A 15560-nucleotide genomic window follows, 5' to 3' on the forward strand; every position below is an offset into this window, starting at 1 on the left:
CTAATCCCTTCTCAAGGAGTGGGGGGGTGTTGCCAGTGAGATAAGGGTCAGGAATGGAGTGAGAATATAATTTTTCATGTTACTTAATAACAAAATTCTGAAAGACAAAATGTTAATTTTTAAAGCCTTCTAAAAAGGTTCCCAAATCACAGTAACCATGCTGAGAAGCCTAGTGCTCTAATCAGACTTAAAATAGAATTCAGCATTTCTACCATCTTGGATCTGTTCATCTGTTCAACTTATAGTATTTTTGAGGTATTAAAACAAAATAAATTAGGGATCTATATGTGCTGCCTATTTTATTAGACATGCAATATGCAATCCTCTCTCTCAATAGAAAGCTACAATTTTATCACTTCCGTGTCTGAAGTGAAGATTACAATCAGCATCTTGAGTGAGAAAATCAGACAAAGTGTTCATATCCTTTCCTCATGGATCTCGGCCAGAAAAGTTTCCGGCTCACTCACCTTTGGGTTCATGTGATTCGTCGTCACTGTCCGAGCTATCATTACTCACAATATGCTTTGTTGTAATATTTTCTGTGAAAAGAAAACAAAAAAATGAAGCATTTCAGGTGTCAAAATTAACAATTAAATTTATTATTAAAAGGTAATCTGAGCAAAACCACAGAGTGAGATCTACTAGCTCTACTAGTATAAATTTAAATCCATTTAATAATTCTAGATTTATTAGATTTAATCATGTTTTCAGATTTCTCACTGAAAACAAAATTTCCTGGGACATGAAAAATTAGTTTATATTTATTCATTCATGATTTAAAGAGGATAATTTTATGTTTATCATAATTCTGACAAAAATAACAACTTGATTATAGGAAGCTCCTTGTTATACCAAAAAATATGGCTTTTTCTTTATTGGATATTTTTAAGTGGTGTTTATGAAGATAAAGGATAAAACCAAAATCTATAGGTGAGCTACAAGACAGTTTTCTTAAAATGAATGAAAGATACTAACATAAATTATCTTTTGACTTTCAATAATATTGAAAATTGTCAGTTGAAATTCACCTTTTGGTGTCAAGAATTTGTGCTTCCTGCAGAACATATTAAGAGAGCAGTTATAAAAACTAAAATAACAACCAGAAATCCTTAAAACAAAGACAGCAGTAAATTCTAGCATAATAACTAGTTATCTTTCTTCTTTATGTTTTTTTAAATGGTTACCCAGGCTGGCCTGCAGTGGCATGATCTCTGCTCACTTCAACCTCTGCCTCTGGGCTCGAGCAACCGTTCCACCTTAGCCTCCTGAGTAGCTGGGACTATAGGCATGGGCCATCATGCTTGGCTAATTTTTTTAATTTTTTTTTTTTTTGGCAGAAATGAAGTCTCACTCTATTGCCTAGGCTGGTCTCAAACTCCTGGACTCAAGTGATCCTCCTTCCTTGGCCTCCCAAAAAACTGGGATTACCGGTGTGAGCTACAGTGCCCAGCCTAGTTGTCTTTTTTCAAGTAAAATGTGCGTGAATGAGCAAGAGTTAGTAATGGAAGGGTTAATAAATGCTTAAGGCAATGGATTGACATTTTTTTTTAAGTTTTTACTGGCATGATTATACATAAAAAATTTGATAAAATGTTCACAAGCTAATATTATTAGTTTCATTTCATGGCTATCATCAATAGTAATTTTGTTACATGGAGGTGTGGGAGATGTTAAGAAATGATCGATCCCAGGTGCCATATACATTAGGTGTGTTTCTAGTCCTACATTTATTTTCTTTTCCTTCCTTAAGTATTTTCTTTCTTTCTATTGCCTTTCTTTCTTTCCTTATTTCTTTCTTTCTTTCCTTATTTCTTTCTTTCTTCCTTTCCTTCTTTCTTCCTTTCTTCCTTCCTTCTTTCCTTCCTTCCTTCCTTCTTTCTCTCTCTTTCTTTTTCCTTCTTTTTCTTCTTTCTTTCTTCTATCTTTCTTTCCTTTCTTTCTTTCTGTCACATATGATAGTTTAAGAAAATAGTTCACCAAAATACTGTCTTATTTGTAAGAAAGACTTCATGATATGAATAGCTAACTATTCTGAATTTACATATTTTCCATCCTAGTATAATGTACAACTCCATCCCTCAAAAGTGTAAATTTTTCACATTCATTCAAAACTCCTTAGAGAGTAAATAACTTCATTCAGAGTTACCTGATTGTAGCCCAATTTACCTTAAAGTCTTTCTTCAGAAGGAAGAAAACAAAAAAGTAAAAATCATCTCTGAACACTCCTTTAGGAGGTAGACTTCAGTCGGCCAAAGGATAGAGTAGTCACCAGGAGTCCTCAGAGTCCTCTTGGTCACCTCTCTGGTTTCATTTCTGGAAATCCTTACTTAATCTGAGGTAACATGCTTCCTGCCGACTGGCGGATCACACATACACGATATTCCCCCTCAGTCTGACACACAGTCCGAGTCAATAAGCTGCCAGACTGCCGGCCTCTAAAGAAACTTCTCAACAAAGAACCTTCTCAAAACTACCTAGTATAAACCTCCTCCTTTTCCTTGGCTTTTAGCCACTGTCTCACCCACATTCAGATCTGTTATTTCAGTCCTATTCTCTTCCTGCCTTAAGAAGAAAAAACAACAAACCCTAGGTTATCTGGATTATTCAACAGAGGGGTACAGGAAGCAAGCCTCAATATGTGATCTTCTCTTTCTTCTTCTTTTTTTTTTTTTCTAAAGTCTTCACATAATTTAGAGAAAGAGTTTGTTATTTCCACAAAGAGTTGGGAACAGGACATTAATCTGAGATGTAATGTTCATTAAAAGAAATCAAGTAAGATCATTTTATCATTATACACGTTGCCTTGCAGTTACTATTAAGAGAATGTGCCCCGTGGTAAATGTCACAGCAGGCTCATGAGTGCCACCTACCTTGTTTGCTCATTAACTGGGTGATGATCAGAGGACAGAAAATAAACAAACACAAGGTGTCTTATTTGTGTGTTTGTTTTTATTTTTATTTTAAAATCTTTGGCTCCAATGAAATTATAAGATAACTTTTCCATTATTCATTAAGAACTAACAAAAATACAAATGACACTCTTGAAAATATTATGAACTACAGGAGTTTACCACACTAAATACAAATATTAAATAAATTATCAAATAACTAAAATCAATTGTAGGAGCAGTGGAAATACTGCTTATAAGCCAACTTAATGTTCCAATTAATGTTACAATTGTATTCTCTTTTGCATGCAAACTTAATTAAATCAACTGACATTGCCTGGGATAACCAAGGACAGCTTGTTTAAAATTCCTGCAGTAAGCTTTTTGTATGCAAGCATTCTTCAAATAAATTAATTATTTAAAAAGTCATCAATATTATTCTGTCGACTTCTTTGTTCTCAGATAGATCTGTGCTACTTCCAAGATAGAGAAGAGATAGTAGGTAGTTGTGCTGATAGTTCATCAGGCACTTCTCCCAGGTCCCTGCTGTTATGGCTCCGAATTCAGATTTAGCATGCCACCATTTCTTTATGCTATCAGTCAAAACAGTCAAAACAAAAATTAATGTTGATCAAAATACAGGTGGAAAGGCTTTTGGAAGAAGCTGAATGTAAATTTTTTGTTTGCTTTAAGTCAAATTTATTAATTTAAGGAAACATGTTTCTATGGCATTCTTACAATGAATGAAAACCACTGGTCCCCAATTGAGATTGTCTACTTTCTCAGGTTTTGTAAATATTCGTAATTTATTATAGGCCAATGGGTTAGATTTAATGAAAATCATTAGTTTAAGTGTACTAGAGGTGATTTGATTTTTTTCCTTCTTTTGGGTATAGATTAGTATAAGATGCTAACAGAATTCCGGTGAGTTAATATTTAAGGGTTAAATAAACTGTGACAAGCATAAACTTCAGTGGTACATTATATTTAGCTGTTGGTGAATCTAATCTTTAAAAAGCTATTCTTATTTGATAAAAAGAGGACTTTCTAATAAAAATAGTATGTTTAGCAGTATAATGCAAAAAAGGAATAGAAATGTGTTCTATTAATAATTACTCTTAGGAATCAATGATTTTTATGAGTTTTATAACCTCAGTGTCAAAACAATACTTAAGAAGTAACTTACATATTATTTTTAGGAAATATTTAGATTGATTCAACCAAATTATTAATAAATTTAGAATAATTGAAATATTTACAAAGATTTAATATTCTCTCTATATATGTCAATAAACTTTATCAATGTAGCAAGATTTGTATCAATGTAAGCATATCTTTAGGATACCTAATTCTTCCTCCATTGTGGAGCCTCTGCTTTGTGAACCAGAAACGCCCAAAACTCTGTTGAACAATATGGAAAAGGCACTGCCCCAGACACCTAAAATAAAGCAGAAACAGAAAATAACTTAAAAGGTACCAGGTTTCAAAATAGTCAAACAAGTCAGTGATATATTTTTATTTTGATCACTTACCCATTAAGAAATGCAAGGGGTTTTCTTCATACTTCTTAACGACTGTTCCCATAAAAAATTTGCTTCCAAATAAGTCAGGAGCCATAAAAGTACCATATTTAGCCATGCCAATTTCGTATGGACTAAATTCAACCCAATCTGAAAGTATTTTAAAAACAAGGCAATCCATTAATAGGAAAATGCTACGGCATGGTGTGCACAATTAATGATCACTCTAATAATGTTATGCTTATTCTCATTCACTTATTTAAAATATCAAAATGAAAACATTAGCCAAATGCCCATTATGTATATGACATTGTGTAGAAGTTGGGGGGAAAACGCTTAGAGGTGAATAAGACAAGACAATGCAAAAAGATCCCTTCTAATTTGCAGAAATTAGATGCACTTTTCTATTTAAAATCTCAGATGTCTTTTTGAAGTCAGTTTTCTTTCTATAGAATAGGAAACTGAAAACTGCTAACTAGATATAAATTTCATGGAGCACACAGAATAAATTAAACTCTTTTAAACAATTCAAACAGTTTATTAAAATGAAATAAAATGTTTTCTAACATTTATCTTTTCTTCACCTTCACTTCAATTTTGCTCACTAACCATCTATTCTAACTCCACAAGATTGCAATACAAAGTTTTTAGGTTGAATGCCTTAGAAAAACATGGTAATAGTGCCAGAGACGTACACTGTCTAAGAGCGGGGGCTCTGGAGCTGGACTGTCTGGGATCAAATCCTATTTTGCTGCTTATGAGCTGTGCTTACTGACTTGGGTATTATTCTCTCTCTGTCTTACGTCCCTAATCTATAAAATGTGAATAAAATCACATATCACAAGTAGATAGTGTGTAGGATTGTTTTGAAGATCCACTGAGTTAAGAAATGTAAGGAGCTTAGAAGAGGACATAGCACATTTTAATTGCTCAATAAATAGTAGCCACTTTGTGTTTCATGTATTCCCATGGCTACAACTATGTCTAATAATCATCTGCATCTTGATGTCTTCAGCAAGAACTCCTGGTTTCTGATTCCCATTTTCTACATTTGCAACTCCTTCATTCTTCTCGTTGGTAAATGGTACTATTATTCATGCTACTACTCACTTTAGGATTATCCTTGATGCTCTTTCCCTTATAGCTTACACAGGAAAAATCAAGTGCTGTAGGCTCTATCACGAGGTATGTTTAGAACCTGGTCACTTATTCATTTGTCCACTGTGATCATACTGATACAAATTGCTGTATTCTCTCTCCTGGATCTCCACAATAGCCTCCTAAAATGCTTCTACTCTGTTCACCTGTTATCTTTTTGATATCCCATAGCCAGAATAAATCTTTAAAAATATAAATCACAGCACACCAGTGTCATCTGAAAGCTTCCCATTACACTGAAAATAAAAACAGGGCCTACAAGATTCCGTTCTGGCCTAGATCCCACTCCCTGTGAGATGTGACCACATCCCTCCTAACAATGTTCTATCACATTTTGTCTTGCGTATCCCACTTCACTTCAGCCGCACAGCACAGATCTTCTTGCTGTTCCTCAAAGAAGTCAAGTTCATTCCCACTTCAGCACCTTACACTTGCTATTCCCTTCTGCAGTTATAATGCTTGCTCCTACTTAATCTTTATTTTAGGGTCTTTGCTGACGGTCCATTTTAAAATCCCAACATCATCCATCCCTGCCCAACTCATAATTCTCTGTCCCACTTCATTTTTTTTCTAGTTTTTCTCTTTCTGAAATTATGATATGTCTGTAATATCTTATCCAACAATACAAAATCCAAACAATTCAAAAATTCATAAGCTTCTTTGTTATTCATTTGGTGGTAAAATCTGATCTGAATTCATTTAGTGAGAAATCAGGCTTGAATGTCAGTGGGAGCTCTTATAATTCATTTATCCCACTCAATGTGGATATTTATATATCCTATTGGAGAAATATCACTGTTTGATTATAAGAACCCACTGGGGTATTAGGTAATACACAATATGAGTATCTTTAGATCTCTAAAATCCAAACATTTTGAATTCTAAAACACATGTCACCAAAGGTTTGGAAAAGGAATTGTGGATCTATATTTATTGTTTGTTCAATGGTAGGTCACAACACCCTCCTTTCATGAAGGAAGTGATGAAATCACAATTTTGATAACATTGTAATTCATTATATGTCAAAGCCAAATGGTACATATATTCTTCATCAGAAAGTGGTATGATTTACAAATGATTTACATGGAGTTTGTGAGACATAACTAGCAATGAATCAGAGGCTGTTAGGAAAATTCCTGTATACATACAAGTAATTTCCTATCTCTCAATTTCACAGCCCTATCATGGGAACTGAGGCATAACAATTTCCTGGTTCCTACTTTTCTAGCGATCTCTTCTTGATTAGTGCCGTGGCCTGGGCACACAGTAACTATAGGCATTCTCAAAAGCTAAAATGAGCTCTGCATCCCTCACTGAAGAACTCACGGTGTTAGTTTTCAACTAATTATCTCCTGCTGGTGACTCTACCTTTTGACTCCAACCTCTCTCCTGCACCTGCATGTACTTTCAACTTCCTTTGGGGCCCTTACACTCAGATATTCTGTCATCTCCTCCCACTATACTTACGTAGATAAGAACTCATCACCCTTCTTCCCGGGCCAGCTTACCTATTTCAGTAAACCATGCTATCACTCTATCAAATCCATCATTGCATCACACCGATAACTTTTAGGCCTCTCATATCATCTATTCTTTTCTTATCAGTATGTCCCTAGTTCCAGGGCCTTATCGCAAAAGCACAGTGATATCTCTGCTCCAGTTTCATTCCTTTCCATTCTGTTTTTATTGGTCACCAAAGTGCCTTTTTCAAAAACACTACATAAATAATTTTATTGCCCTGCACAAAAGCATTAACTATTTCCCATTATCATCAAAATCAAATAAAAATATTTCTGTCTGGAATTAAAATCATTCCATAACTTGGGACTAATGGTGCCTCCAAATACAACACTTTTTCTTCACCAGTGTGTGCATAAGTCCTAGACTAGTCTTTTTTTTTTTAATAGTGATGCCCAAAACATAACTCTGGCTTCCCTTCTGAGCATTTTCTCATACTGTTCCCACACAAAGATATCTTTTTACCTGTACTTGATAGATCCTTCTACATTCGACTAAAATCCAAGTTTCATCACCCTTTCTTATGACTATACTAAATCTCTATGATATCTCACCCTTATGTCAGGTCTACACACTTATGTCAGGTCTAGGTATATTATAGGAATTTTTCAATGCTTTATTTTTGTCTCTTTCAATAGGATTATAACTTTCTTGAGGAAAAGTACTATATTTATACTTCTAAAGTGTCTGTCGAAAACTTTAGCATGATGCTAAGTTCATAACCATAAGTTGTAATCCATAAATGCAGTTGATTCACCAGTGGAAATTTTTAAATAAATGTTCTAAGTCCTTTCAGCAATGTGATGTAGTGGAGGAGTCAGGAATTTCTAACAGTTTAAACACCAATGTTTATTTGTTGAAAATTTCCAAGAAATTTCTAAATGAAAGGTGTGTTTAAAATTATTCCAAGAGGGAGGGAAAATGTTATCCGGTATTGTTGAAGCAAAATTGTTAATAAAGCTTCTGTAAGCTAATTTGATTATTTGACTTTTAAAAATATAATTCAGAGACTATCTCAACTTTTTCTTCTACACAGCCACTTTCAATCTAAGCATATATTAGAAGAATAAATTACAGACATGTCTCTATTCTTTTTTTCTCAATAACTCAAGTAAAGCTACTTGAACACTCAAGACATGTACCTTAAGATGTCTTATCTGGGTACAAGATTCATATAATTAATGTTTAATGATTTTGTCTAAATCTGTTGGAAGACACAGCTCAAACCGCCTTATGACAGAAGCTTAACAATGAAGGTTAATGGTGCACCACTCATCTCAGTAGCAGTACTGCAGTTAAGCAGATGTCAAAAGCAGACACATCCAGGTCCAAAGACTACTAACTGAATACAAAACAGCCTTTTTTCAGTCTAAAAGAACCCAAAATATCCACTCACCCAAATATTATTTATTCTTTAATTATTTTAGTTAGGTTTTCTTTGAAAATGGATATTGACTAAAAATTCAGAATAAAATATAACCACTGTGAAAAGTCCAGAACAATCATGACAATAAAAACAAACTTTTATATTTGTATGCCTCTTTATAGTTTTCAGTCTCATCTTATGCATATTTCATATTATTGTCTAAATAGCTCTGGAAGATAAATCTTAGGGTTAATATATTTTTTTAAATAAGGAGGAAAATAAGAATCAGAGATTACATGACTAGCCTGAGGTATTCAGCTTAGAAGTATTGTAAGACAAGGCTTTTAAATTAGGATGTAGTGCTCTTTTGACCATATCATAATTCTTCCTGGGTGAAGGATGATTCATTTGGCCATGCAAAAATCTGACTAGCATGCAAGTGTTATAGATCAAACAATTCCAAAAATTTCAAAGCTCCACAAGATAATAGCTATGGGGCAGGGGGAGGAATTTCATTATGGCACTTACTTTTCTATGTAATAAAGTCTCAACTCTCTACTATGAACTCCATTGTAGCCCAAGATGTGTGGTTCCTTGTTGCCATTGAGCATACCAGATTTATCCCTGACCCTACTATACGCCCCCCTCCACAATCCAATAATTAAATGTGCCTTTCATATTCAAATCCTATTAATCTTTAAGATCTAGACCTCTGACTTTTCTTATACAGCTTTCACAGAACATTCTAAATTGTTAAAATTCACTGGAAACTTATTATTAGGGCCTGCCATTGTTTACGTACTTTGTCTCATTTTTTGGCAAAACATGGTAAGAAGTCTCATCTTCACTTAACAGTTGAGAAAACTGGGTCTAACATAGGTTATATAACTTGGTCAAAATGACAGTGTATAGTAACAGTTCTGTACTCTCTTGTGCCTTAACTTCTTTAATAATTATTGTAAATTTTCCAAACAGACTATAAGGTCTTATAGGGTAGGGACAATATATTGTAGTGAGGAAAGAGGAATTCATCCTTAGCGCCTGGCAGACTGCAATCTATATAGACGGTAATCACTATGTACACATCAGAAGTTAGTATGGTAAAATAAAAAGAACAAAGGATTTTTGAAACCAATTTCAGCACTGCTAATTACTTTCTAAGCAGCAATGTGCAAATTATTTAATCTTTATGAGGTTTTGGTTTTTCTTCTGTTGAACAGAGCTAAAAATACCTACTCCCCGGTTGTAGGAAACATGGAATAAAATAGCAAATGTGATAAGTGCCTTCTGAACCATAAGCATGACAAACATTTTAGCCAATATTTTAATAAACATTCGAATGAATGGATCCCTTGTGTGCTAATTTTTGTAAACTATTCAAAATTTTTGTCTGAGAGGCAGTTGAGAGAAAAGTGAAAATTACAAAAGGATTCTGGAAATATGTGTGCTAATTACACACCATTCATGATGGTTTTTAAAGCTCATGGTGTGTCTGAAGTCACTGAGATAATTTTCCTAAAAATAGAATGAAGCCCACCAGCCACAGTCAGAAATGCCATTGTGCTGCAGACTAACACTGACAGAGGCCCTCCAAAAGTATGCTGTAGTGCACTTTTTTTTTTTTTTTGAGACGGAGTCTCGCTCTGTGGCCCAGGCTGGAGTGCAGTGGCATGATCTCAGCTCACTGGAAGCTCTGCCTCCCGAGTTCATGCCATTCTCCTGCCCCAGCCTCCCAAGTAGTGTTGTACACTTTGATAGTATCCAAGAAGCAAAGCTTGAGAAGAAACAAGTGTTCACTCCTGAGATTTTAACAAAATGAGGCATTTGTTCATCAACCACTACAAATATACACTAGAACTTTTTAGCTGCTGAATTATAAAAATCACAACAGCACTTTGAATGGCAAACATACAGTTGGCTCTATATACCCATGAGTTCAGCAAATTCTATCAACTGCAGATCAAAAATATTTTTTAAAAATTCCAGAAAATGTAACGTTGTTGACATGTACTATGTTTGATCTGTACTAAACATGTACAGACTTTTGTTCCTTGTAATTATTCCCTAAACAATATAACAACAATTTACCTAGCATTTACGCTGTATTAGGCATTGTAAATAACCTAGAGATGATTTAAAGTATACAGAAGAATGTGTGTAGGTTACCTGCAAACACTGTGCCATTTTGTATGTGGGGCTTGAGCAGCCACTGAATTTGGTATCCACAGTGGGGGCCTGGAACCAATCCCCCATGAGTACTAAGGGACGACTGTAGATCATATGACCCAATTAATGAAAAGATAACCAACAAGTAAAACAATTTGCCCTACCTAAAAGCACTAGGCATATTATTTTGTCAAAAGTTACTGAGGAATGGATAATTAATTGACTGTATTGATTGATTGTGTCCATGATTTTTATTTTACTATAGTCAATGAAAATACATTAGTTACTAGTTTCATGGAATATTCTCTACAACCAGGAAATCATCTCACTTAATATTTTCTTATATTTTCAAAGTCTTATGTTACAGAAAATACATTAAAATAAACAACTGAAATTGCTTATGACCTTCCTCTAAAGAAAACCATGGGAAACTGCAATTCAGAGGTTCCAGGAAGTGTTCTGAGAAAGGAAACAGCATACCTGCAAACATCAGCTCTGAAACGTCAGGTTTGACATGAAGACAGGTGAAAAGAGGTAAAGGGCATTGTGCAGTATTAACTTTTTCCTTCAAACTACTCAGAGTAGTATTCATTCTCTGTCCACAGAAGAAAGAAAAAGATGACTTTAAATTTATAAACAGATACAGGAAGAATGCTATTCAAAATAGTACTTCCAATCAAAATCTTATAATTTTATAATAAAAATAAGTCTTATTACTTCTAGAAATTACTAGGTCCTGAATGAACAACAAAAAATAAGCTCTATGGAAGTAACTACCTTCATTTAAAAAATAATCATAACTCTAGATGATATGTCTACATCTGAACTGGAGAATGAGTTAGCAACTGTGGAGCCTGGAAGAAACTTAGTCCCTGGACTCCCTGTCACAGGCTCTCCTCTGCTTTATCTTCAATGAAACATCAATGCAATCATGTATCAAGAGGGTCTGTTCTATGCGATCCCTTTCCTTTCTTGACTCTATTCAGGCAAACTTCCTTCTTCCTCATCTAAAAATGTTACCATTCTTGGAAGGAATGGGCAGTTGAGGGTTAAAATGTGATTTTTTTTTTTCCAGAGAAAAGGAATACAAAAGCACTTTCTCACACATTCAAAACCTTTACATCATTGAAATGAATTAGTAAGCACTAGTTTGAAAGGTAGAAGAATTACAATCTCTGGTGGGGAGAATGGGCTCAGTACACATAGTTGGACAAATAAGTAGAGTCCACTGACTTTTATAAAATGTATTACATTTTCTTTTATTTAAAATATAATATTATAATATGTCCTGTCTACTTGTTATAAAAGCAATGTAGGTTGAACTTTAACTTACATTATGAATTAGTGTTTCTCCTATTAACATCCCAAAGATATCAGTAAAGGTGACAGGTTGTCCAGAGCTTTTCTTCTTCCATAAAGACTCAACATATCTTTTAACTTTCTGTGGTGTGAGAAGTAAGAGGGGGTTGTGGCTAACATTTTTCATTAGTTCTTCATTAATCTCCTCTGGCCCTTTCTCTGGAAAATCAGGGTGAGAATACAAGGTTGACATGTACCTATACAGAAAACAAAACACAATCAGTAAAGATAAAGGGCATTACACAGCAGTCTCCAAAGAAATCAGGCACACTCTGTAAATAAAGCATGGTGGACATATTCGGTTAACTTCATTATCTGATTGCAGATATTAAAACATTTAAGAAAAGAATGTGTCAATCAGAAAGGAGCTGGTCTACCATGAAGGTAAAGAAAAAAAGAGGTGTCAGAGGAAACACTGAACTTTCATCCACAGTCCAGGAGAGAAGGTGCCCTACTAGGACTACTGTCCATTGTCTGGTGTGCAAGGAATGGAGTATCTCTATCAGACTATTAGAGATTGATGACAGAGCACATCTGAGTCATGTAAGTGAATTGACTTGTCTGGCTCCAAGACTAGTCAAGCAATCTGATCATCTAAATTTCCATGATGATTATCTACAGGTAGAAAATGTGTTGTCCCAACTATTGTAAATTCCTAATTCCCTTGACAAATGCTTTTTTTTCCTTAATTATCCATTGGCCAACTAGACAAAAATCTCAAACCTTGTCAACTGTAGGTCTCTAAATTTCTGAACATATGAATCTGAAGGCAAAATCCTAACGAGAAATAACGTCTTTAAAGTAAATGCTTTCTTATGAAGCCTCTTGTCTGCCAGCCATTTGGCCACTTCTGGTAAAACTGGAAATCACCATGAGCCTTGATATTTGATATCTAGATAATAAATATTTAGTTATGGTGCTCCTACCTGTGAACCAATACCTTTAGTATGGTAGATCTCATGCTGACTATTAATTACTCGTTTACTTATCTGTTCCCCTCAATAAATTGTGTCCTCCTCCTTCAGGAAATAAATTTTGTTTATTCATCTTTTTTAGCCTCAGTGACTAGCTAATGTCTGGCATATGACAAGCACAGCTTAGGAAACTCACAGAACAAAATAAAAATAGAATATGTAAACACTCCATCACTTCATCCAACCAAGGAGAAAATAGCACATGTCTTAATCTCTTATTTCCTTGGGATTCAAATCAAAATGTCTACTATAATGGTTATCATCCCTTCGAGGGGAGAAAACTAATTCTTCTTAGGCCCCTAATATATTCTGCGCACTGTGTTGGTTAATTCTTCATAAGCTGTTGTCTTGAAGACTCACGGTAGCTTTCAAATATTCTATTTTAATTATCAAGAAAAAGAGCATTGGGAAATTTAAATAACATGCTCATATTTCCCAGTTTATAACAGCAGAACTGGAATTCAAAATTTGTCCTCTCCCCAATAGGCTTTTTTTTTTAGTCTATTATACAAGATTTCAGTTTTTAGAGACCAAACTATTCCCATTTCACAATAAATTATAATTCCTTATTGGGTTTGAGTTCCTTGGAGACAAGCTGAGAATAATAATCAGTTAATAAATGGAGAGTAACAGACCCACAATGGAACACATGTGCAGAAATAAAAAAAACTTTAAACGATTTTTGTACAAATTGAATTTGAAACAGTTCCCTCAACATGTGGTAATGATAAATCAAATAGACTTGCTCAACTCAACTTAGTATAATCACGAAATATCTATAAAAATGCAGCTTTGAATACTTGAAAGATACACAATTCATTTATTCCTATAGTTATTCCAAAGTCTACTGTGTGATTCATCCAAATCAAAAAAGATATGATATTCTGGACCTTCTCATACTTTTAATAAATGCACAATGTGCTCTCTGAAGATTGAAGTAATCTGGTGTTCTCTCTCTCTCTCTCTTTTCCCGCCTCATGAAGCAGTTGGCTTGGAAATACAAACCCTGGTGAGAAACAGAAAAACCTAGAATACTTCAACCATTGGCATTGGGTTAATGGTCTCTGCTTGTTCAGCATTTATGACACATATTCCTTAGAATTCACAAGGAGAGTTGGATAATCTTTTCATGGTGTCCCTGCAGTTACATCTAAGTGAGTGAGATTATCTCAAAAAATAAAAAATAAAACATGAAAGTATCACCCCAGTTTTTAACTCTATAGTTAAGCCTTAATTTTCATCTCTTTACCAATAATGTTTCCCAATTATACCAATCAAATTTCAAAAAGAGAGTAGCTTAGACATAGCAGGGCCTCTATAAATTAGTTAATTAATGAGTGAAAGGGACTGAGGTTTATTTATATAAAAATCTAGAAATATTTGCCTCAAATTTTTCAACATGTTTATATGATAGGACACCTCATTCTTTTTATCTAAATGCATTTTAGATTTTGTGACATTTTAAATCTAAATCATGCCAGAGAGGAAGTGATGTTCAGTTCAATGCTTGTCTCCAAATCAAATGGTCAACGTTTTAAAATATCAGTAGCTAACCACCAGGACTTGCTGAATCCAAACCTTCAGGGGTAAACATTTAGGGTTAAACTTTTAGAATTTTTGTGCTTAAAAAACAGCAGAAGTGATTCTCATCTGCAACTAAGATTTGGAATGACTTGAGAAGACCCTCAACATCTGTTAAGGAAATATCTCAAAACCCTTTAAAAACCCCTAAATTAATTTTCCCATAAAACGCAGTCACTTAACACATTTCTTCATTCAGTGATTAAGCAACTATGACCTAAGGAAAGTCAGGCACTGTGCTAGGTAAGAGAGATTCATTAGGGAACAAGACAAACTTAGCCCTTAAACAACAAATTTTCTCTAACACATATCTTGACCTTTGATCCCGTCACACCTTATGTGACAATTTCTGTTAATATTGTTTCTTTTTTCATTGTTCTAAGAATTTTTCGTACTGTTAAACTGAAAGTTCTCGCTCTCAAATTCTGTTTTAGTTAGTTCAATAAATTGGACCATACTGTCTATAGATGCAGAGCTGCTCTGATTTCTTTTTAGATGGTAATACTGTACAAACTTGGCAGTCAACATCCAATAGCCCCTTACGATGCTATAAAAGAACAGCTGAGGAAGAAAGCTGTACTAATCCTGAGTGAAAGAACACAGGATTACTGTCCTGTTTTTTTAGTTCACTCATTTCAGGTCTCCAGGTTGGCTAATACTTATATTTAATGAATCACAACTATCATCCAAAATTAATTTCAGAAGTAATTACCATAAAGGTAGTAGCAGGTATAAGGGAAGCTTTGTCCTACCTAAAATTCTCTTTTGTGATCACAGGAAACTTTCTGGGAGGTCCAGGGCTTCTCCACATATTTCCGTATTACCTCACTTACACCAAATAATGGCCATGTATCAGCAGAATATAAAAGGTTACATAACATAGAAGCGTAATGTGTTTTTCCAAGTCTTTCCGAATTCCTTCCTTTGAACTTTTTACCTTCTCACCTGTACTTTTTAAGAAAGAACTGTGAACATGAATCATCCTGGCCACCTTTTCTCCTGGTAAGGGAGCATCTCTTCTTTCCCTGGT

At 34.4% G+C, this 15560-nt stretch overlaps 1 protein-coding gene across 3 annotated transcripts in view; it reads right to left on the minus strand.

Moving 5' to 3' along the window:
• Positions 1-15560, minus strand: part of PLA2G4A (phospholipase A2 group IVA) — a 166459-nt gene that overhangs the window by 43725 nt on the left and 107174 nt on the right. For all 3 annotated transcript variants that reach the window (XM_054450808.2, XM_054450818.2, XM_054450827.2), the window contains 5 exons: positions 11950-12172; positions 11097-11211; positions 4421-4558; positions 4234-4326; positions 468-539 (listed from right to left, as the gene is read on the minus strand). In XM_054450808.2, coding sequence (XP_054306783.1) covers positions 468-539; positions 4234-4326; positions 4421-4558; positions 11097-11211; positions 11950-12172 — 641 coding nt within the window. The remainder of the gene's footprint in view (positions 1-467; positions 540-4233; positions 4327-4420; positions 4559-11096; positions 11212-11949; positions 12173-15560) is intronic.

Source organism: Pongo pygmaeus, chromosome 1 (assembly GCF_028885625.2).
Source record: "Pongo pygmaeus isolate AG05252 chromosome 1, NHGRI_mPonPyg2-v2.0_pri, whole genome shotgun sequence".
NCBI lineage: Eukaryota > Metazoa > Chordata > Mammalia > Primates > Hominidae > Pongo > Pongo pygmaeus.